This window comes from Macaca nemestrina, chromosome 10 (assembly GCF_043159975.1).
Source record: "Macaca nemestrina isolate mMacNem1 chromosome 10, mMacNem.hap1, whole genome shotgun sequence".
NCBI classification, from domain to species: domain Eukaryota; kingdom Metazoa; phylum Chordata; class Mammalia; order Primates; family Cercopithecidae; genus Macaca; species Macaca nemestrina.
This window is the reverse complement of record NC_092134.1, coordinates 20,788,596-20,812,714: the sequence shown is the minus strand read 5'-3', so window position 1 is coordinate 20,812,714 and position 24,119 is coordinate 20,788,596. Positions and strand designations below refer to the sequence as shown.

At 43.5% G+C, this 24,119-nt stretch overlaps 1 protein-coding gene across 1 annotated transcript in view; it reads left to right on the top strand.

Annotated features, from left to right (window-relative positions):
* The window catches only part of LOC105493385 (protein tyrosine phosphatase non-receptor type 11), a 101,537-nt gene that overhangs the window by 15,476 nt on the left and 61,942 nt on the right, over nucleotides 1-24,119 (top strand). The window contains exons 2-5 of the mRNA XM_011760975.3: nucleotides 14,213-14,335; nucleotides 19,101-19,295; nucleotides 21,944-22,136; nucleotides 23,629-23,745. Coding sequence (XP_011759277.1) covers nucleotides 14,213-14,335; nucleotides 19,101-19,295; nucleotides 21,944-22,136; nucleotides 23,629-23,745 — 628 coding nt within the window. The remainder of the gene's footprint in view (nucleotides 1-14,212; nucleotides 14,336-19,100; nucleotides 19,296-21,943; nucleotides 22,137-23,628; nucleotides 23,746-24,119) is intronic.

The following is a 24,119-nucleotide window of genomic DNA, read 5'->3' as shown; positions in this document are numbered from 1 at the left end:
GAAACCTCCATCTCCTGGGTTCAAGTGATTCTCCTACCTCAGCTTCCTGGGTAGCTAGGACTGCAGGTGCACGCCACCAAGCCTGGCTAATTTTTGTATATTTAGTAGAGATGGGGTTTCACCATGTTGGCCAGGCTGGTCTTGAACTCCTGACCTCGAGTGATCCACCTGCCTCAGCCTCCCAAAGTGCTGGGATTACAGGTGTGAGCCACTGCACCTGGCCACCATTTTTAACCTTTTATATCATATTTAAACTGTACCTTTTCTATGTATGGATGTGTTCAGATACACAAATACCATTGTGTTACAGTTAACTACAGTATTCAGTACAGTAGCATGCCGTACAGGTGTGTAGCCTAGGAGCAATAGGTTATACCATATAGCCCAGGTGTGCAGTAGGCTCTGCCATCTAGTTTGTGTAAGTACGCTTCATGATGTTTGCACAATGACGAAATCACCTAATGATGCATTTCTCAGAACATATTCCTGATGTTAAGCAATACATGATCGTATCTTGAGAAAGCCATTTTATTTCTAAAACTTTAATGTTACAGATTTATTTGTAAAAGTATGTAAAAATGATTGTGAAGGATATGTTCTGCTGCATTATTTGTAATAACAAAAAACCAGAGGATAACATAAATGTCCTATAAGAAGGGTCAGATTATGGATGGCACATTCATACAACGGGGTATTATGTAGCCATTGAAAAAAAGGGTACTGGCTGGGCGCAGTGGCTCATGCCTATAATCTCAACTCTTTGGGTGGCCAAAGAAGGAGGATTGCTTGAAGCCAGGAGCTTGGGGCCAGCCTGGGCAACATAGCAAGACCCTATCTCTACAAAGGAAAAATAAAAAAATTAGCCAGGTTTGGTCTCAGCTACTGAGGAGGCTGAGATCGGAGGGATCGCTTGTGCCTGGCAGGTTGAGGCTGTAGTGAGCCATGATTGTGCCACTGCACTCCAGGCTGGGAGATAGAGTGAGACCCTATCTCAAAAAAAAAAATACCCCCCCATAAAATGTTAAGAAGTCCTGGATGTGGGCCAGGTATGGTGGCTCACACGTGTAATCCCAACACTTTGGGAGGCATTGCCAGGAGGACTGAGGCCAGGAGTTCGAGACCAGGCAGAGCAAGATAGCAAGACTCCATTTCTACAAAAAATAAAAAAATTATTTGGGCATAGTGGTGCATTCCTGTAGTCCCAGCTACTCAGGAGGCTGAGGTGGGAAGATTGCTTGAGGCTGGGAGGTTGAGGCAGCAGTGAGCCATGATCACACCTCTGCATTCCAACCTGTGCAACCTGTCTAAAAACAACAACAAAAAAACCCCAACACAGTAATGATATAGAAAGATCTACAGTCAGGTGCGGTGGCTCACGCCTGTAATCCCAGTACTTTAGGAGGCTGAGGCGGGCAGATCACAAGATCAAGAGATCAAGACCATCCTGGCCAACATGGTGAAACCTGGTCTCTACTAAAAATACAAAAATTAGCTGGGCATGGTGGCATGCACCTGTAGTGCCAGCTACTCAGGAGGCTGAGGTAGGAGAGTTGCTTGAACCTGGGAGGTAGAGGTTGCAGTGAGCCAAGATCCCGCCACTGCATTCCAGCCTGGCAAGAGAGCAAGACTCCATTTCAAAAAAAAGAAACAAAAAAAAAAAAAAAAAGAAAGATTTTCAAGTTGTAGTATGTGAAAAAATCAGAGTGTAAAACAAGAGAATCCCATTTCTGTGTGTGTCAAGTGTGTCTCACACAATCAGACACAGAGGGAGTGTGTATATGCACATGCACATTTATGTCAGTGTATATATGTATACATACAAGGCTGTGGGTTGGTTGGTTTGTTTTTTTTGAGACAGTCTCTGTTGCCCAGGCTGGAGTGCAGTGGCGTGATCTTGGCTCACTGCAACCTTCACCTGCTAGGTTCAAGTGATTCTTGTGCCTCAGCCTCCCAAGTAGCTGGGACTACAGGCACGCACCACCATGCCCAGTTAATTTTTGTATTTTTGGTAGAGATGGGGTTTCATCATGTTGCCCAGGCTGATCTGGAACTCCTGGCCTCAAGTGATCTGCCCGCCTTGGCCTCCTAAAGTGCTGTTGCCCAGGCTGGAGCTCAGTGGCACAATCACAGCTCATTGCAACCCGACATCCCAGGCTCAGGCAATCCTTCCATCTCAGCTTCCCAAGTAACTGGGACTGCAAGTGTGTGCCATCAATGCCCCACCAATTTTTAAATTTTTTGTAGAGACAGGGTCTCCTTACGTTACCCAGGCTGATCGTGAACTCCTGGCCTCAAGCAATCCTTCCACCTCAGCATCCCAAACTGCTGGGATTACAGGTGTGAGCCACCTTGCCCCGCCCTGTACAAAGATCTTCATAAAAGCAGTTAATAATAGTATGTTTGAGGCTGCCATCACAGGGGTGAGGTCAAGGACAAATATGATAAATTCTTTTAGAATCTATTTTTAAAAAAGAAGAGATGACAGTGGTGACAGGGAACAGATAAGCAGGTAGATTGTGTGGGCCTAGGCTATTTAACTGGTGGTTAAAATGAAGCAACTGCTGAGCCTGCTGTATTTCATTTAATGGGGACTAGTAGAGCAACAGCCAGAAATTCTTCACTTCCCATCCAAGAGAGGCAAAAGTTATTTTCCCTTCAATAATAACCTGGGAACTGTAGGATTAAGGTGTTTTTTTAAAATGCTACAATATAGCTACCAGTATAATTTAAAATAATTAGGATCCTGTTAGAATAAGAAACAGGTATCTGCCTGAAGTAGACAGTCACTGAAGTCACTAAGTGGCAGAAGACAGAAAACAAAAAATTGAAAGTAGGAAACAGCAGATACGATACCAAACATGAGCTGTCAGTGACAATGGATTAAGTCCTTCAATTAATGGCTGACCCAGATGGAATTAAAAGAAAAAATCCAGGCTGGGCATGGTGGCTTACACCCATAATCCCAGCACTTTGGGAGGCTGAGGTGGGAGGATCACTTGAGCCCAGGAGTTCGAGACCAGCCTGGACAACATAGTGGGACCCCATCTCTATTTTATAAAAATATTTTGAAAAATGAAAAAAAATTTAATTGTGTTCTGCTTTAAAAAGACAAATTGGCCCAGAATGGCAAAGAATAAATAAAACAAACATGGGCAAAAGAGAGTCAGGTGGTACCAATAATATTGGGCTAAGTAGCATTCAAGATAAAGATTATTAAATAATAAGTTATTTAATACTAGAGTAATTGCATATTAATGAAACCTACAATCCATGGTAGAGAAATTATAGTCAATAATAGTTTTATGTATTCATTAAGGTAACAACAAGCAAACAAGCTTTAATAGTTTTATATGCTTTATAATTGTTTTATGTGCATTAATTCTCATTTCTTATGAGGCAAGCACTATTATTATCCACATTTTGTTGATGTAAAAACCGAAGCAGAGAGATTAATTAGCTTGCCCAAGAGATGTGACATTCTGGGATTTGAGACAGTGGTTTGGCTGTGTAGGTTGCTTCAATAACCAAGAGATGCTTCAAATCAAATTTTTAAAATATGTTTTTCAGAAGCATTTTCCTGATACTTCTCCCCTTACATGGGTATTAGTCTTTTGGGTTGAAAAACATGAGTAAGTGCTAGAAGAGCAAAATATGCATCCAGCTTTAATAGTATGGCTGTTTTTCTGAGCCTTGGCATGTCATTGCTTTTATAATTGACATGAAGGTTTTTTGTTTTTTTTGGCTGAGAATAGCACTGAACTCAGTGGGAGGGACTGTGGGTTGTAAGTTGTCCGCCTCTGAATGGAGTTGAATTTAAGTTTCTTGGTTTCCAAAGAATGGTTTGTTTAAAGACTCTCAAATTGCAAGTTAGAACTGACTTCAGTCTTTGAGGTTTTACCATTTAGTGAATTTTTCTTAAAAAGCAAGGTGATGTTAAAATTATCCCAGATTTATTAATCTTTTTTTTATTGCCCCTGGATTTTGAGTCGTGGAAAGCCTTTCCTTATTCTAAGGTTAACAAGAAATTCACCCATGTTTTCCTCTAGTATTGCATTGTTTCATCTTTTATGTTTATTATTTATTTTATTTTATTTTTTTGAGACAGGGTCTCACTGTGTCACTTAGGCTGGAGTGCAGTGGAATGATCTTGGCTCTCTGCAGCCTCTGCCTCCTGCCTCCCGGGTTCAAGCGATTCTCCTGCCTTGGCCTCCTGAGTAACTGGTATTACAGGCACCTGCTGCCACACCTGGCCAATTTTTGTATTTTTTTTAGTACAGATGGGGTTTTGCTATGTTGGCCAGGCTGGTCTCGAACTACTGATCTCAAGTGATCCACCCGCCTTTGCCTCCCACAGTCCTGGGATTACAGGTGTTAGCCACCGTGTCCAGCCTAAAATTTATTCTGATATGTGGTATGATATCTAGTTCTAACCACTTGGTTATGGTGCATTATTTTCTAAATGTGGTATTGGATTCTTTTTATATTTTGTTTAGAAGTTCTGTATCAATATTCATGAGTACCATTGGTCTCTAGTTGTTGTTTTTCTTTGTGCCGTCTTTATCTGGTATAGGTATCAGTGTTATATTTACTTTGTAAAAGGAAGTTGGAAGTTTTCCTTTCTTTTTAGTACTCAGGAATAATTTTAAGAATTGAGACTATTTGGTCTTTGAAGGTTTGGTAGAATTCCACTGGGAATCCATCTGGACCTGGTGATTTTCTGTGCGGTAGTTCCTTAATTGTTTTCTCTATTTTTTTCTTATTTTTAATCAGGTAGCCTCTGAACCAGAATAGGTTCAGAGAGGCTCCCTCTATTTTTTTTTAATACAAATTGGTCTGCCTAAGTTTTCTTACTCTAATGGGTTAATTTTTGTAGACTGCATTTCCCTGAAAAATTACGCATTTGTTCTAGGTTTTCTGACTTATTTCCACAACTTTTTAGTCTTTCCCCCTGGAATCATGCCCCTTTCCATAAACAGGGCTCTGATGTACCAGCAGTATTTTCACACTTCGGGTGGACTTTCTGTTTCTGGGGGTGGTTTTAGAGCAATTTTAGGCCTGCCACTAGCTCCCCTGTTCTCTACACCATGCTTTTTTTCTCAGAATGCTCTTATTTTGCACAAAGGCTTGGAGTAGGAGGATGAGCAGTCACTCACTGACGTTTGGTATATTTTCTTTTTTTGCTTACAGGTAATCTGGAAGTTTGGGCATTCTCTTAAGCTGAGGGTGTGGTTTTCATGTCATTTTATTTGTTTATTGTTTTCTTGTGTGTATTTCTTAGAGACAGGGTCCCCTGCTTGCTCTGGCTGGAGTGCAGTGGCATCTTGATCATAGCTTACTGCATCCTCAAGCTGCTGGGCTTAGGTGTCCCACCTCAGCCTCCTGAGTATCTGGGACTACAGGAGCACACCACCATCCCTGACTAATTTTTTTTTTTTTTTTTTTGAGACGAAGTCTTGCTCTGTCCACCAGACTGGAGAGTAGTGGCGCAATCTCGGCTCTCTGCAACTTCTGCCTCCCAGGTTCAAGCAATTCTCTCACCTCAGCCTCCCGAGTAGCTGAGACTGCAGGTGCATGCCACCATACCCAGCTAATTTTTGTAATTTTTTGTAGAAACAGGGTTTCACCATGTTGGCCCCGCTGGTCTTGAACTCTTGACCTCAAGTGATCCACCCGCCTTGGCCTCCCAAAGTGCTGGGATTACAGACTTGAGCCACTGCGCCTGGCCCCTGGCTACTTTTTAAATTTTTTGTAGAGATAGGATCTTGCTATGTTGCCCAAGCTGGTCTTGAACACCTGGCCTTAAGCAATCCTCCCACCTCAGCCTCCCAAAACACTGGGATTTACAGGCATGAACCATTGTGCCTGACTTGTTTTGTTTTTAATTCTATGTTGGTTTTGAAGGATGTGTGGGTAGAGATGGATTTAGGCAATCATTGTTGTCCTTGGCTACCTGAAAGTCCAGGCACTCTTCTAGATACTTTATAAATATTAACTCATTTTATCCCAACAACACTATGACATGGGTACTATTACACCTTCCATTTTATAGGACTTAACAGAGGACTTAACTTAGCCCAGGGTCACAGAGAGGTGGGCTTCAGACCAAGACAATCTGGCACCAGAGTCTATGTGGCTACCGCTAAGGCTTTGCCACCATGTGTTAGTGATTCTCAGCCCGTCATTTGGGGAAGGGACTGCCTTTTTAAAAAAAAAAATTTTAAATTTATGTTTATTTTATTATATTTTTGAGATGGAGTCTGCCCCTGTTGCCGAGGCTAGAGTGGAGTGGTGTGATTTCAGCTCACTGTAACCTCTGCCTCTGGGGTTCAAGTGATTCTCATGCCTCAGCCTTCCAAGTAGCTGGGATTACAGGTGCCAGGCTCCAGCCACCATGCCCAGCTAATTTTTGTATTATTATTATTATTATTATTTTTTGAGACGGAGTCTCGCTCTTTCGCTCAGGCTGGAGTGCAGTGCTGTGATCTCGGCTCACTGTAACCTTTGCCTCCCAGGTTCAGGTGATTCGCCTGTCTCAGCCTCCCGAGTAGCTGGGACTACAGGCGTATGCCACCATACCTGGCTGATTTTTTGTATTTTTAGTAGAGACGGGGGTTTCACTGTGTTGGCCAGGCTAGTCTCAAACTCCTGACCTCAGGTGATCTACCCGCCTTGGCCTCCCAAAGTGCTGGGATTACAGGCATGAGCCACCGTGCATGGCTGGATTATCTTTTTTTTTTTTTAAACCCAAACCATAAACCCAATATTCTGAAAGATTTGGTCGCCACACCTGTATTATATAATAATTAGTTTTTCCTTTTTTTTCCTCTTGGTAGAAGGCACATATGCCACTCAGTTTCCAGCTGCCACACCTAATTAGCATAATTGTTTTGTAGCCAAAAGAGAGTTGACATTTTAATTAGCTTATGTACGTAGACAAACTGAGGCTTAATGTAAGAGTTTCATTATACCTTTTTGAAAAATTATAAATAGCTAGAAGCCAGTTGTCATTACTTTTTGATCCCTTAGAGCTCTGGGCGTCTATGTGGGAACCACAGATGAAAGAAGCTGCAAGTAAGGGTTTTTTTTTTTCTTAACAGAATAGTTTAACCATTCTGAACGCAAAAGTATTGGGTGCTAGAATAATAGGTGTCACATAAATTGAGGTTGACATTTTCCTGGGTGAAATTCTATTCTGTGTCAGTCTTCTTTTTTTTTTTCAGATGGAGTCTCACTCTGTCACCCAGGCTGGAGTGCAGTGGTGAGATCTTGGCTCACTGCAAGCTCCGCCTCCTGGGTTCATGCTATTCTCCTGCCTCAGCCTCCCAGGTAGCTGGGACTACAGGTGCCCACCACCACACCCAGCTAATTTTTTTGTATTTTTAGTAGAGATGGGGTTCACTGTGTTAGCCAGGCGGGTCTCGATCTCCTGACCTTATGATCCGCCCGCCTTGGCCTCCTAAAAGTGCTGGGATTACAGGCGTGAACCACTGCGCCCCTGGCCTTTTTTTTTTTTTTTTTTTTTTTTTAGACAGAGTCTTGCTCTGTCGCCTAGTCTGGAGCACAGTGGCACGATCTCAGCTCATTGCAACCTTTGCTTCCCGGGTTCAAGTGATTCTTCTGCCTCAGCCTCCCGAGTATCTGGGATTACAGCTGCATGCCACTACTTTCGGCTAATTTTTGTATTTTTAGTACAGATGGGGTTTCACCATGTTGGCCAGGCTGGTCTCAAACTCCTGACTTCAGGTGATTCGCCTGCCTCGGCCTCCCAAAGTGCTGGGATTATAGGTATGAGTCACTGGGCCAAGACTCAATCTGACAAGCTCTCAGAGGGAGTAAAAAGCAAATGAGGGCCGGGCGCGGTGGCTCACGCCTGTAATCCCAGCACTTTAGGAGGCCGAGGCGGGCGGATCACAAGGTCAGGAGATCGAGACCATCCTGGCTAACACGGTGAAACTCCGTCTCTATTAAAAATACAAAAAATTAGCCGGGCGCGGTGGCAGGTGCCTGTAGTCCCAGCTACTCAGGAGGCTGAGGCAGGAGAATGGCGTGAACCCAGGAAGCGGAGCTTGCAGTGAGCCGAGATCATGCCACTGCACTCCAGCCTGGGCAATAGAGTGAGACTCTGTCTCAAAAAAAAAAAAAAAAAAAAGCAAATGAGTATTTCATTATTTTGATCTGAGCTTTATGATTTTTCTTTTCTTTTTTTTTGAGATGGAGTTTTGTGTTGTTGCCCAGGTTGGAGTGCAGTGGTGGCGATCTCAGCTTACCGCAACCTCTGCTTCCTGGTTTCAAGCGATTCTCCTGCCTCAGCCTCCCGAGTAGCTGGGATTACAGGCATGCACCACCATGCCTGGCTAATTTTGTATTTTTAGTAGGGACAGAATTTCTCCATGTTGGTCAGGCTGGTCTCGAGCTCCCAACCTCAGGTGACCTACCCCCCCGGCCTCCCAAAGTGCTGGGATTACAGGTGTGAGCCACCTCGCCCAGCCCTTTTTTTTTTTTTTTAAATCTGAGAGAAGGTCTCGCTCTGTTGCCCAGGCTGGAGTACAGTGGTGCGATCTCTGCTCACTGCAGTTTCTGCCTCCCAGACTCAAGTCATCCTCCCACCTTAGCCTCCTGAGTAACTGGGACTGCAGGCATATGGCACCACACCTGGCTAATGTTTGTATTTTTTGTAGAGACAGGGTTTTGCCATTTTGCCCAGGCTGGTCTTGAACTCCTGACCTCAGGTGATCTGCCCACCTTGGCCTCCCAAAGTGTTGGGATTACAGGTGTGAGCCACTGTGCCTGGTCTCTTTCTCTATTGTAAGATACTTGAATTGGGTCAATATTTGTGGAGAAGTCTCTTAAAAGTTCACTTGATTGTCAATACCAGAACTCTGCATTTAGTATTGACTTATATTCCTGGGAGCATTTCAGAGCATTCTGTTAGCCTAGAAAGATCCAGGATAATTTGACGTTAGAAGTTACTGTTGCCATGAATCTCAGTGACTTTTGGAATCTGTGAGGATTATCTTTTTGCTGGAAACTAGAGAGGTCTCCTCTGAAGCAGATGCCATTCATGATGGATTTCATCATTTGTGGGTTTTAAAAAACATTTAGTTTGAAATAATTTCAAATTTAAATAAAAGTTGCAAAATAGTACAAATAATTCATGTTTACTTTTCATCCAGATTTACAAGTCAACCTTATACAGCTTGAGTATCCCTTATCCAAAATGCTTGGGACCAGAAGTGTTTTCGATTTCAGATTTTTTCAAATTTTGGAATATTTTTATTATATACTTAAGCATCTCTAATCCCCAAATCTCAAATCTGAAATACCTGAAATGCTGTGATGAGCATTTCCTTTGAGTGTCATATGGGCACTTTATTTATTTATTTAATTAATTTATTTTTTGAGATGGAGTCTTGCTCCATCACCCAGGATGGAGTGCAGTGAGCGATCTTGGCTCACTGGAAACTCCACCTTCTGGGTTCAAGTGATTCTCCTGCCTCAGCCCCCTGAGTGGTTGGGACTATAGGCGTCTGCCATCATGCCGGGTGATTTTTGTATTTTTAGTAGAGATGGGTTTCACCATGTTGGCCAGGCTGGTCTTGAACTCTTGACCTCAGGTGATCTGCCCGCCTCAGCCTCCCAAAGTGACCAGGCTGAGCCACCAATCCCGGCCCATTTTTTTTTTAGACAGAGTCTCGCTTTGTTGCCCAGGCTACAGTGCAAGTGGCACAATCTCGGCTTACTGCAACCTCTGCCTCCCAGGTTCAGGCAATTCTCCCTGCCTCAGCCTCCTGAGTAGCTAGGATTACAGGCACGTGACACCATGCCCAGTTAATTTTTGTATTTTTAGTAGAGACAGGGTTTCACCATGTTGGCTAGGCTGGTCTTGAACTCCTGACCTTAGGTGATCCACCTGCCTTGGCCTCCCAAAGTGCTGGGATTACAGGAGTGAACCACTGCGCCTGGCCGTGGATTTTGGAGCATTTTAGATTTGGGATACTCAACCTGTACCATGTTTGCCTTCTCTCTCTCTTTCTTTCTGTGTAATATATCTATATATATAAATTATATATACACTACACATATATATGTATTGCATGTATATGTATGTATTTTATATATAAAATGCACATCTACATATAAAATACACATGTATATATACATGAGTATATATATGTGTCTCTGTATTTAAGTTTTGTTGGAACCACTTGAGGGTAAAATGCAGACATGGCGTCTCATTGCTCCGAAATACTTCAGTGTATATGTCCTAAAAATCAAGGATACTTGGTTACATAACCACAGTATATCACCAAAATGTATATTATAACAAGACTACTATCAAATCTTTGTACCTCTTTCAAATTGTTTCAGTAATATCCTTATAGCAAAAGACAAAACAACCACAAAAACTCTTCTTCCCTTTTATTTTGTTTGTTTTGGTCCATTATATTTCCAGGTTATGCATTAATGCATTGCATTACTTGCTAAGTCTTGTTACTGGCCTTTAATTTGGATATTTCTTTGCATCCCGCCTGACTCTTCTTCATGGTTATATCTTTTTTTTTTTTTGGGAGACAGAATTTTGCTTTTGTTGCCCAGGCTGGAGTGCAATGGCACGATCTCGGCTCACTGCAACCTCCGTCTCCCGGATTTAAGTGATTCTTCTGCTTCAGCCTCTAGAGTAACTGGGATTACAGACCTGTGCCACCTTGCCTGCCTAATTTTGTATTTTTAGTTGAGACAGGATTTTGCCCTGTTGGTCAGACTGGTCTCGAACTCCTGACCTCATGATCTGCCCGCCTCAGCCTCCCAAACTGTTGGGATTACAGGCGTGAGCCACCGTGCCTGGCCTTTTTTTTTTTTTTTTGAGACAGGGTCTTATTCTGTTGCCTGGCTTGGAGTGTAGTGGTATGATCTTGGCTCACTGCAACCTTGACCTCCTGGGCTCAGGTGATCCTCCCACCTCAGCCTCCTTAGTAGCTGGGACTATAGGCATACACCACCATTCCTGACTAATTTTTATATTTTTTGTAGAGACTGGGTTTCACCATGTTGCCCAAGCTGGTCTTGAACTCCTGGGCTCGAGTGAACCACCTGCCTTGGCCTCCCAACATGCTAGGATTACAGGTGTGAGCCACTGCACCTGGCCCTAATTTTTGCAATTTTTGTAGAGATGGGGTTTCACTATGTTGCCCGGGCTGGTCTTGAACTCCTGGGCTCAAGCGATCTTCCCATCTCAGCCCCGCAAAGTGTTGGGATTATAGGCATGAACCACTGTGCCTGGCTGAGGATTAAGTTTCAACCTGAGGGGACAGGCATTCGAACTATAACATTGTCCTTTAGTCACTGGCTTAGTTCACTTAGAATGTTTATCTATTCTTCCATCTATATACGCTGTAGAATGTTTATCTATTCATCCATCTATATATGCTGTTTCCTTTCACCTTTTGGCTTTTGCAAATAATGCTGCTATGAATATGAGTTATAGAAATATACCAATTTGAATCCCTGTTTTCAATTACTTTGAGTATATACCTGGAAGTGGAATTTCTGGATTATACGGTACTTCCATTTTTTTTTTTTTTCTTGGATCATATGGTACTTCCACTTTTTTTTTTTTTCTTTTTTGAGGCAAGGTCTTCACTCTGTCACCCAGGCTGGAGTGTAGTGGCATGATCTCAGCTTACTGCAACTTCAGCTCCCTGGGTTCAAGTGATTCTCTTGCCTCAGCTTCCTGAGTAGGTGGGATTACAGATGCGTGCCACCACGCCCGGCTAAGTTTTGTATTTTTAGTAGAGATGGGGTTTCACCATGTTGGTCAGGCTGGTCTTGAACTCCTGACCTCAAGTGATCTGCCCACCTCGGCCTCCCAAAATTCTGGGATTACAGGCGTGAGACACCGCACCCAGCCTCCATGTTTCAATTTTTAAGCAAACAATTAGTTAAAAAAATAGGAAACCAAGAGAATGAACTATTTACTATTTTATTCCATGGGTTATAATCTGTTACTGTCATTGCTTATTTTGAGGTACAAATTGTCCCTTCTTTGGCCAGTGGAGGATCCTGCAATTTGTCTCTTGTGTCCTTTTCATAGCTCCTTGTTGGAACTCTTTCTTACTGGCCCACAATAGGATGTTCCAATTTCATCTTCTTACTTTTACTGCCCCAACCCTGGGATCAGCCATTTCTTCAAAGAGGCCAGTTCCTTTCATTGGAGAATGAAAAACCCAATATGTAGAAACCAAGATAGAGGTGTTAGGTGTGATTGCTACTGGAGTGTCATTACTTCCAAACCCTTTCAGAAGAGACCTAGGAAATTGTGTGTGTGTGTGTGTGTGTGTGTGTGTGTGTGTAATCATAAAAACATGTACACATACACCAAAGCATATATTTCTTTTTTTTTTGAGATGGAATCTCTGTCGCCCAGGCTGGAGTGCAGTGGCGCAATCTCGGCTCACTGCAAGCTCCACCTCCCGGATTCACACCATTCTCCTACCTTAGCCTCCCGAGTAGCTGGGACTACACGCCCAGCTAATTTTTTGTATTTTTAGTAGAGACTGGGTTTCCCCTTGTTAGCCAGGATGGTCTCGATCTCCTGACCTTGTGATCCACCTGCCTCAGCCTCCCAAAGTGCTGGAATTACTGGAGTGAGCCACCGTGCCCGGACTATATTTCTTTATTATTATTATTATTTTGAGATGGACTCTTGCTCTGTCACCCAGGCTGGAGTGCAGTGGCACAATCATGGCTCACTGCAACCTCTGCCTCCTGGGTTCAAGCAATTCTCCTGTCTCAGCCTCCTGAGTAGCTGGGATTACAGGTGCCCACCACCACGCCCGGCTAATTTTTGTATTTTTAGTAGAGATGGGGTTTCACCATGTTGGCCAGGATGGTCTCCAGCTCCTGACCTCAAGTGATCTGCCCACCTTGGCTTCCCAAAGTGCTGGGATTATAGGCGTGAGCCACTGCTCCCATTCAGAATCATACATATATATTTAAATACATATATATTTATACATACATATATAAATCATACATACATATATAAATACATATATATTTCTGTATCTACATATCTGTCTTTACATATATATATATTAAAAATTAGAGTTTGCACTAATACCTCCAATTACAGTCTAACATCATGGAATTTATTCTGGCTTTCTCCCTTCTCATATATGTGTCTCCCTTCCCAACAGTGAGAAACCTGGCTTGCTATCCTTAACATGGTAACTTATTTATTAAGTAGTTTATTTATTCTTTTTTTTTTTTTTTTTTTTTTTGAGATAGAGTTTCGCTCTTGTTGCCCAGGCTGGAGTGCAGTGGTGCAATCTTGGCTCACTGCAACCTCCACCTCTTGGGTTCAAGCGATTCTCCTGCCTTAGCCTCTGAAGTAGCTGGGGTTACAGGCATGCACCACCACGCCCAGCTAATTTTGTATTTTTACTAGAGACAGGTTTCTCCATGTTGGTCAGGCTGCTTCCAAACTCCCAACCTCAGGTGATCCACCTGCTTCGGCCTCCCAACATGTTGAGATTACAGGCGTGAGCCACTGTGCCCTGCCTCTAGTTTATGGATATTTATTCCATGTGCTCAGTCTTGCGACCACATGGTCTGTTTTCTTGGGCCTGGCCCCATCAGTGCACAGTCTTTTTTTTTTTGAGACGGAGTCTTGCTCTGTCGCCCAGGCTGGAGTGCAGTGGCCGGATCTCAGCTCACTGCAAGCTCCGCCTCCCGGGTTTGGGCCATTCTCCTGTCTCAGCCTCCTGAGTAGCTGGGACTACAGGCGCCCGCCACCTCGCCCGGCTAGTTTTTTGTATTTTTTAGTAGAGACGGGGTTTCACCGTGTTAGCCAGGATGGTCTCGATCTCCTGACCTCGTGATCCGCCCGTCTCGGCCTCCCAAAGTGCTGGGATTACAGGCTTGAGCCACCGCGCCCGGCCTCAGTGCACAGTCTTAATACCCTAGTCCCAGTCCCTCTGATCGTATCCCCAGCCCCGCCTACTGAATCCTAGGTCTCTACCAAAGGAAAGGCAATGAGGAGGCATTGACTAAGGAGAAGAGGGGGAAGGGACAGGGAAGGTCTTGATTTGTATTTTCTAAAACTACTCTGCTCATAATGCATCTTAGCTGTGTTGTTGTGGAAAGTAGTGCTGACAGTGTTTTTTTTTTTTTTTTTTTTTTTTTTATTACTTACTCTCTCTCTCTTTTTAAGATGGTTTCACCCAAATATCACTGGTGTGGAGGCGGAAAACCTACTGTTGACAAGAGGAGTTGATGGCAGTTTTTTGGCAAGGCCTAGTAAAAGTAACCCTGGAGACTTCACACTTTCCGTTAGGTAAGTTGGAATGAAGAGAGAGAATCCTGAGAGTGTTTTCCAGGTTAGGAGGTGGTAAAACCATGCTTGGGCCGGGCGCGGTGGCTCAAGCCTGTAATCCCAGCACTTTGGGAGGCCGAGACGGGCGGATCACGAGGTCAGGAGATCGAGACCATCCTGGCGAACACGGTGAAACCCCGTCTCTACTAAAAAATACAAAAAAAACTAGCCGGGCGAGGCGGCGGGCGCCTGTAGTCCTAGCTACTCGGGAGGCTGAGGCAGGAGAATGGCGTAAACCCGGGGGGCGGAGCTTGCAGTGAGCTGAGATCCGGCCACTGCACTCTAGCCCGGGCGACAGAGCCAGACTCCGTCTCAAAAAAAAAAAAAAAAATAAAACCATGCTTGGACAGCTTGCTGCCTGCATTTCCAGCTTGACGGCCTTCCCTGAGCCCTGGGCTGCCTTCAGGGTTTACGGAGTGGCCTCCTGGACATTTAGCAGAAGGGGAATAAGAAGGGCCCTTCTTCTCCCCCTGAGACCTCATGGAAGGTGAGTTGGAGCAGGTCATAGAAGTTCTTAAGCCCTCCAGTGCTTAAGCCTTGTTCCATGCATCTTGAACCTGGTTTCTGCATTTTTCTTTTCCTTCCTGTTGATTTATTTAAAAATTTTATTTCTTTTCAATTTTTTTTTATAGAGGTGGGATCTTCCAATGTTGGCCAGGTTGGCCTTGAACTCCTGGCCTCACGCAATCCTTCTGCCTCAGCCTCCCAAAGTGTTAGGATTACAGGTGTGAGCCACCATGCCTGGCCTTCTTTTTTTGAGACAAGCTCTTGCTCTCTTGTCCAGGCTGGAGTGCAGTGGTGCGATCACAGCTTACAGCAGCCTTGAACTCCTGGGCTCAAGTGATCCTCCTGCCTCAGCCTCCTGGGTATCTGGGACTCCAGGCTTGTGCCACCATGCTCAGCACTTTTCAAAAATATTTTTTGTAGAGATGAGGTCTCACTGTATTACCAAGGCTGATCTTTAACTCTTAGCCTCAAGTGATCCTCCTGCCTCAGCCTCCCAAATGTTGGGATTACAGACATGAGCCACCACACTCAGACTGTTGATTTCTTAACAAGAAAAATACTTGTTAAGAGTTTCTTCAGCTCACTTTCCTTTATCAACAAGTAAAACATGACTGAGGAAGTTGTGGTCCCCTTTGTTCCCCTGCCCAGGCTCGTTTCCCTCCCTCTTTGCCCAGAGGAAACCACCAAGAGGTTGGCATATATTCTTCCTGAACATATTTTTATAGTTGTACTGCATTTGTACTGTGTATGAACAATACAAAGTTGGTTTTTGTGTTTTAAAAATTCACATACATGGATTTATAATGTATGTATCATTTTGCAACTTAAAATTTTTTTTTGAGCTCTATGCTGATTGATAAAGATCTAATTTTTTTTTTTTTTTTTTTTTTTTTGAGAAGGAGTTTCACTCTTATTGCCCAGGCTGAAGTGCAATGGCATGATCTCAGCTCACTGCAACCTCTGCCTCCTGGGTTCAAGCCATTCTCCTGCCTCAGCCTCCAGAGTAGCTGGGATTACAGGTGTGTTCCACCGTGCCCAGCTAATTTTTGTATTTTTAGTAGAGATGGGGTTTCACCGTGTTGACCAGGCTGGTCTCAAACTCCTGACCTCAGGTGATCCACCTGTCTTGGCCTCCCAAAGTGCTGGAATTACAGGCATGAGCTACCATGCCTGACTTTTTTTTTTTTTTTGAGACAAAGTCTCGCTCTTTCGCCTAGGCTGGAGTGCAGTGGCCACAATCTTGGGTCACTGCAACCTCAGCCTCCTGGGTTCAAGCAGTTCTCCTGCCTCTGCCTCCTGAGTAGCTAGGATTACAGGCGTGTGCCACCATGCCCGGTTAATTTTTGTATTTTTTTGTAGAGACTAGGTTTTACCATGTTGGCCAGGCTGGTCCTGACCTCCTGACTTAAAGTGATCCACCTGCCTGGCCTCCCAAAGTGCTGGGGTAACAGGCGTGAGCTATCGCGCCTGGCCTGAGAAATCTCATTCTTACTCCTACTCCTTTGTACCACACTATCTCCATCCTGTAGGTAGCCATTTCTATTAATTTCTTGTTTATTCTTATGTGTTTCTTTCATTCTTTTTTTTTTTTTTTTGAGATGGAGTCTCGCTCTGTCGCCCAGGCTGGAGTGCAGTGGCCGGATCTCAGCTCGCTGCAAGCTCCGCCTCCCGAGTTTACGCCATTCTCCTGCCTCAGCCTCCGGAGTAGCTGGGACTACAGGCGCCCGCCACCGCGCCCGGCTAGTTTTTTGTATTTTTTAGTAGAGACGGGGTTTCATCGTGTTAGCCAGGATGGTCTCGATCTCCTGACCTCGTGATCCGCCCGTCTCGGCCTCCCAAAGTGCTGGGATTACAGGCTTGAGCCACCGCGACCGGCCGTTTCTTTCATTCTTTTTCTTTCTTTCTTTTTTTTTTTTTTTTTTGAGACAATCTTGCTCTGTTGCCCAGACCGGAGTGTAGTGGCACAATCTTAGCTCACTGCAACCTCCGCCTCCTGGGTTCAAGTGATTTTGATGACGCAGCCACCTAAGTAGTTGGGATTACACCACCGTGCCCAGCTAATTTTTGTATTTTTAGTAGTGATGGGGTTTCACCATGTTGTTCAGGCTAATCTCAAACTCTTGACCTCAAGGGATCTGCCTGCCTCGGCCTCCCAAAGTGCTGGGATTATAGGCATGAGCCACCATGCCCAGCCCTATGTTTCTTTTTACAAAAATAAGCAAATTTATATTTTTATTACTATTTTCTTTTTTTTTTTTTTTTTTTTTTTTTTTTGAGACGGAGTCTCGCTCTGTCGCCCAGGCTGGAGTGCAGTGGCGCGATCTCAGCTCACTCCAAGCTCCGCCTCCCGGGTTCATGCCATTCTCCTGCCTCAGCCTCCTGAGTAGCTGGGACTACAGGTGCCCGCCACCGCGCCCGGCTAATTTTTTGTATTTTTAGTAGAGACGAGGTTTCACCGTGGTCTCGATCTCCTGACCTTGTGATCCGCCCGCCTCGGCCTCCCAAAGTGCTGGGATTACAGGCGTGAGCCACCGCGCCCGGCTTACTATTTTCCTTTTATTTTTACACATCAAGTAGAACATTAAATATATTTCTTTGTAATTTTTTTTCACTTACCTAAATCTTTTAGTGATCTCTCTCATCTTTTTAATCAGCTGGATAGCATTCTATCATGTGAATATTTCATAACTTCTATATACTGTCACCAGCAGGTAGCGATTTAGTTGTGTCCAGTATTTTAAAATGATACATAATGCCTCCATGAATGTAGTAACCTTTTGCATATATTGTTTTGTGCTTTGGGATAACACTACCTCATATTCAAAACTGTGTCATTACATGTGTCTTTAAAATTACATGTGTCTTTTTATTTTTATTTTTATTTTTTTTTGAGTCAGAGTTTCACTCTTGTTGCCCAGGCTGGAGTGCAGTGGCGTGATCTCGGCTCACCGCAACCTCTGCCTCCCAGGTTAAAGCAATTCTGCCTCAGCCTCCCCAGTAGGTAGGATTATAGGTGCCCACCACCACGCCTGGCTAATTTTTGTATTTTTAGTAGGGACGGGGTTTCACCTGTTGGCCAGGCTGGTCTCGAACTCCTGACCTCAGGTGATCCTCTCACCTCAGCCTCCCAAAATGCTGGGATTACAGACGTGAGCCACTGTGCCTGGCTATCTTTTTTTTTTTTTTTTTTTTTTTTAATTGCTGCATAGTAGCCCGGCACGGTGGCTCATGCCTGTAATCCCAGCACTTTGGGAGGCAGAGGTGGGCAGATCACGAGGTCAGGAGACGGATACCATCCTGGCGAACAGGTGAAACCCTGTCTCTACTAAAAATACAAAAAAAATTAGCCTGGCATGGTGGCGGGCACCTGTAGTCCCAGCTACTTGAGAGGCTGAAGCAGGAGAATGGCGTGAACCTGGGACGTGGAGCTTGCAGTGAGCCGAGATTGTGCCACTGTACTCCAGCCTGGGCGACAGAGTGAGACTCTGTCTCAAAAACAAAAAAGCAAACAAACAAACAAAACAAATTGCTGCATGGTATCCCATTGCATGAATAGTAACAGCAATTTTTGCAATGCATAGTATTCCATTGTATGAATAGTAATGTAACACAATTTGTTTATACATTTTTATGATTAAAAAGCAAAATGGTTTTTGGTAGCTATTCAGTTATTGTTACTTAATATATGCAATTCGATAGGCCAGTCTTTCAAAATAGAAGATATACCAGATAGGTCGGGCGTGGTGGCTCACGCCTGTAATCCCAGCACTTTGGGAGGATCACCTGAGGTGGGTGGATCACCTGAGGTTAGGAATTTGAAACCAGCCTGACCAAAATGGAGAAGCCCCATCTCTACTAAAAATACAAAATTAGCCGAGCGTGGTGGCGCATTCCTGTAATCCCAGCTTCTCAGGAGGCTGAGGCAGGAGAATTGCTTGAACCTGGGAGGCGAAGGTTGCAGTGAGGCAAGATCACGCCATTGCACTCCAGCCTGGGCAACAAGAGCAAACATATGCAAGGTAAACAAAAAGACCTTTGTGTTGAGTTGGTTGATTATGTGGTTATTTCACCCATCATATTTCTTATAGGGAATGGGTAAATTCGTTTCTTGGGTTTCTTTCAACATTTAGATGAAGTCTGACGTGGAACATGAGATCTGATTTTACTGGTGTAACTCGTTATTTGTCCCCTTGCCTCCCTTTCCAATGGACTATTTTAGAAGAAATGGAGCTGTCACCCACATCAAGATTCAGAACACTGGTGATTACTATGACCTGTATGGAGGGGAGAAATTTGCCACTTTGGCAGAGTTGGTCCAGTATTACATGGAACATCACGGGCAATTAAAAGAGAAGAATGGAGATGTTATTGAGCTTAAATATCCTCTGAACTGTGCAGATCCTACCTCTGAAAGGTCAGTAACATTTTAGTGACCACAAAGTCTGCTGCTCCCTTGTGCCCTATGTGTCAGAAATGCATGACTGAGGTCTGTGTATGACTTTCTGACTCCAAAGGCTTGTGACTGTTTTTTGAGCTGTAATCTTTAAAGAATTATTAAAGTGAGACTAATAGAATCAAATTATTTTCAGAGTACCTTTTTCTTGCAAAAGTTTTAATCAGTGTTACTTACACTCATCCTATGGGGATTGCATAGCATTCCTGCATATACTTGGTTACATGTATTAGTTTTAAGACTTATTGAACTTTGGCGGATAATCTTTGAGAGTTATTAGAAGAAAACAAATGATAATGGAGACACCAAAATAGCAGCAGTTTTCTATGGTGGCTCTCGACCAGTTATTCAGCAGTGCCACCAACAGATGTCAGTTTAAGCTCAGAAGTGGAAAAGCAGAGAGCTCAGAGGGTCAGCTTTTTCATCAATTCTTTTAATGTTATCTCCACAATTATGTGAGAGTGACCTTACTTAGAGAGAATTGTGTTATTTTCAAGATCTGTCCCCCTGTATTGGAACTAGCCTGATGAAAGCATGGGCTTGACTTATTTATTGATTGTATTTGTTTTGTACACTCCCAGTCTCCTCTCTGACTTGGTGCAAATTCAGGATCTCTTAGTTTGTATATTTTGTGTCTTCAGGTATGATTTTATTAGCTTATACCTTTATGTCAGTGCTATTATGTGCTGATAATTTGTTTCTCTAGCTACCACTATAGCTTCAGGCAAAAGACTGTCAGCCAACTCTGTACAGTTTATTTCTAAATTTTACTGTTTTCAGTTGAGTGTGGATGAAAAATAACTCAAAGTTTATTCGTTTGATGATGAGCCATTAACACCACCTGCCATGATAGTGCTTGCTTTCTGACCAAGATCCTGAGGGGAAAAGCCACTTTATTAATAGAACTAGGTTAAAATGCTTCCCATAGTAACATGGAGCAGTATTGTCTCAAAGTCTGTCCTTGGATGGCCTTGGATGCCTGCATCAGGACTGTCTGATGTGCTGGTTTAAATGCAGATTCCTGCGCCTCATTCAGACTTAAGTGTATTGATATTGCTGGCTGTGGAGCCTGGGAATTCATATTTTTAGCAAAATCCCTCATTTTTACTCCAAGTCTTATGTGCATTACACAGTTTGAGATGATCACTCAGGATATAGTCCAAAGACACTGGAGGCTGTTGAATTATAGGTTGTATATATGGAAAAGGTTGAAATGTTTGAATTAATTTATAATGAAGATCCTTTTTAATTGAGTGTTTACATGCCAAAGCAAGGACAAACATTCAAAATGATTTTCTGTCTCTATTACAACTTTTTCTTTCTTTCTTTGAGATGGAGTCTCACTCTGTCACCCAGGCTGGAGTCAAGTGGCGTGATCTTGGCTCACTACAACTTCCGCCTCCCAGATTCAAATAATTCTCTTGCCTCAGCCTCCCAAGTAGCTGGGACTACAGGCATGTGCCACCATGCCCAGTTATTTTTTGTATTGTTAGTAGAGACAGGGTTTTGTCCTGTTTGTCAGGCTGGTCTCGAACTCCTGACCTCAGGTGATCTGCCCACCTCGGCCTCTCAAAGTGCTGGGATTATAGGCATGAGCCACCGCGCCTGTCTCTATTACAACTTTTTATTACGACTTTATTTTTTAAATTATTTATTTATTTACTTATTTTGAGATAGAGTTTCGCTCTTGTCACCCAGGCTGGAGTGCAGTGGTGCGATCTCGGCTCACTGCAACCTCCACCTCCTGGGTTCAAGTGATTCTCCTGCCTCAGCCTCCTGAGTAGCTGGGATTACAGGCACTCGCCACCACGCCCGGCTAATTTTTTATTTTTAGCAGAGACAGGGTTTCACCATGTTGGTCAGGCTGGTCTCGAACTCTTGACCTCAGGTGATCCACCTGCTTCAGTCTCCCAAAGTGTTGGGATTACAGGCGTGAGCCACCGTGTCTGGCCAACTTTATTTATTTTTGAGACAGGGTCTTGCTCTGTCACCCAAGCTAGAGTGTGGTGGCATGATCATAGCTCACTGCAGTCTCAACCTCCTGGACTCAAGTGATCCTCCTGCCTCGGCCTCATATTGTAGCTGGAATTACAGGCAGATGCCACCATGCTAATTTTTAATTGTTTTGTAAAGATAGATTTCACTGTGTTTCCCAGACTGGTCTTGAACTCCTGACCTCGAGTGATCTTCCTGCCTTGGCCTTCCAAAGTGTTGGGATTACAGGCATTAGCCACTATACCTGGCCTGTAACTTATTTAAATGGCTATAATTAAATAGTTGTTCCTTTTAAGATTGGGCAGTGGATGAATGGCAAATTGCATTTTTAAAAGAGGAGGGATTAAAAAAAACCAGGAAAGATTGGGGGCATTTGTCTCTAAACGACTGGGCTCAATTAAGAAGTTTAGTGGTCATTCTTACCATCTTTGCGGTTTTTCCTGCCCGCATGGGATGCAAATTTTCTGTCTCAGGTGGGATTGATCAATCCCTTGGAGGAATGTGTCTGTTTTTTAATTGTGTTTAGGAGAGCTGACTGTATGTAGTAGTTTTGTGAAAGAACAACATGCACCCATAGTAGAGCTAAATTCTTTTTTATTTTTTAAAAACTTTAGGTGGTTTCATGGACACCTCTCTGGGAAAGAAGCAGAGAAATTATTAACTGAAAAAGGAAAACATGGTAGTTTTCTTGTACGAGAGAGCCAGAGCCACCCTGGAGATTTTGTTCTCTCTGTGCGCACTGGTGATGACAAAGGGGAGAGCAATGACGGCAAGTCTAAAGTGACCCATGTTATGATTCGCTGTCAGGTAAATCTCCAGTTGAACTATGGGCCTGGCAAGATGTTGTCTTTGGGTGATTTTTCTGCTGGAAAAAGACAGACACCATTACATTCAAAGTCAGATTGTCTTTTTTAAAAAATTAATTAATTAATTAATTATTTTATTCTAATTAATTAATTAATTTATGTTTTTTAGACAGAGTCTTGCCCTGTCACCTAGAGATGGAGTTTCACCACATTGGGTCTGGTGACCCAAATCTTTGAGTGATTTTTCTGCTGGAAGAAGACAAACACCGTTACATTCAAAGTCAGATTGTCTTTCTGTTTTTTTTTTGCCAGTTTTGCTCTTTTTGCCCAGGCTGGAGTGCAATGGCGTGATCTCGGCTCACTGCAACCTCCGCCTCTTGGGTTCAAGTGATTCTTCTTCTGTAATCCCAAGTAGCTGGGATTACAGGGGGCTGCCACCATGCCCGGCTAATTTTTTGTATTTTTTTTAGTAGAGATGGGGTTTCACCATGTTGGCCAGGATAGTCTCAATCTCTTGACCTCGTGATCCACTCGCCTTGGCCTCCCAAAGTGCTGGGATTACAGGCGTGAGCCACTGTGCCTAGCCTTCTGTTTATTTATTTATTTTTAAATATTTATTTATTTATTCATTTGAGACTGGATCTTGCTCTGTCATGGCTCACTGCAGCCTCAACCTCCCTGGGCTCAGTTGATCTTCCTTCACTCACCCTCTTGAGTAGCTGGGACTACAGGTGTGTGCCACCATGCCCAGCTAGTGTTTGTATTTTTTGTAGAGATGGTGTTTCGCCACATTGCCCAGGGTGGTCTTGAACTAGGGCTCAAGAGGCTTGCCTGCTTCAACCTCCCAAAGTGTTAGGATTACAGATGTGAACTACTGTGCCTGATCCAAAGGCAGATTTTCTTTGCTCACTTAGTCAAGGTCATATATGCTTTTATTATACTTAATGTATTAGTATGGTTAGTATATTAGTATATTAGCATATTTACTATATTATTATACTTGAGTATACTGAGTATATTTACGCTTTTAGTATATTTGTATACACACACCACATTTTTATTATTTATCTTTTTTTTTGAGACAGAGTCTCCCTCTGTCACCCAGGCTAAAGTGCAGTTGGCTCACTGCAACCTCTGCCTCTTGGGCTCAAGTGATTCTTGTGCCTCACCGTCCTGAGTAGCAGGGATTACAGGCATCCACCACCAAGCCTGGCTAATTTTTGTATTTTTAGTGGGTACAGGATTTCACCATGTTGGCCAGACTGGTCTCGAACTCCTGACTTCAAGTGATCCGCCTGTCTTGGCCTCCCAAAGTGCTGGAATTTAGGCGTGAGCCACTGCACCCAGCCTATTATCTATCTTTTGATGGACATTTAAGTTTTCTCCATATACTAGCTATTGTGAATAATGCTGTAGTGAATATGAGAGTGCTTGAAAACACCAATGTAAGATAAAGGTAACAAATAATAAACATCATCTGTTTATTTTGAAAGGAACTGAAATATGACGTTGGCGGAGGAGAACGGTTTGATTCTTTGACAGATCTTGTGGAACATTACAAGAAGAATCCTATGGTGGAAACATTGGGTACAGTACTACAACTCAAGCAGGTGAGCGGATTGGAAAGCTCAAGCTTTCTCCTTAAAAACTTAAAAAAGCCGAGCGCGGTGGCTCACGCCTGTAATCCCAGCACTTTGGGAGGCCGAGGTGGGTGGATCACCTGAGTTTGGGAGTTCAAGACCAGCCTGACCCACACAGAGAAACCCCATCTCTACTAAAAATACAAAATTAGCCAGGCTTGGTGGTGCATGCCTATGATCCCAGCTACTTGGGAAGGCTGAGGCAGGAGAATCGCTTGAACCTGGGAGGTGGAGGTTGTGGTGAGCTGAGACTGCGCCATTGTACTCTAGCCTGGGCAACAAGAGCAAAACTCTGTCTCAAAAAAAAAAAACCTTAAAAAAGTCCTAATAGAGAATTTTGCAAA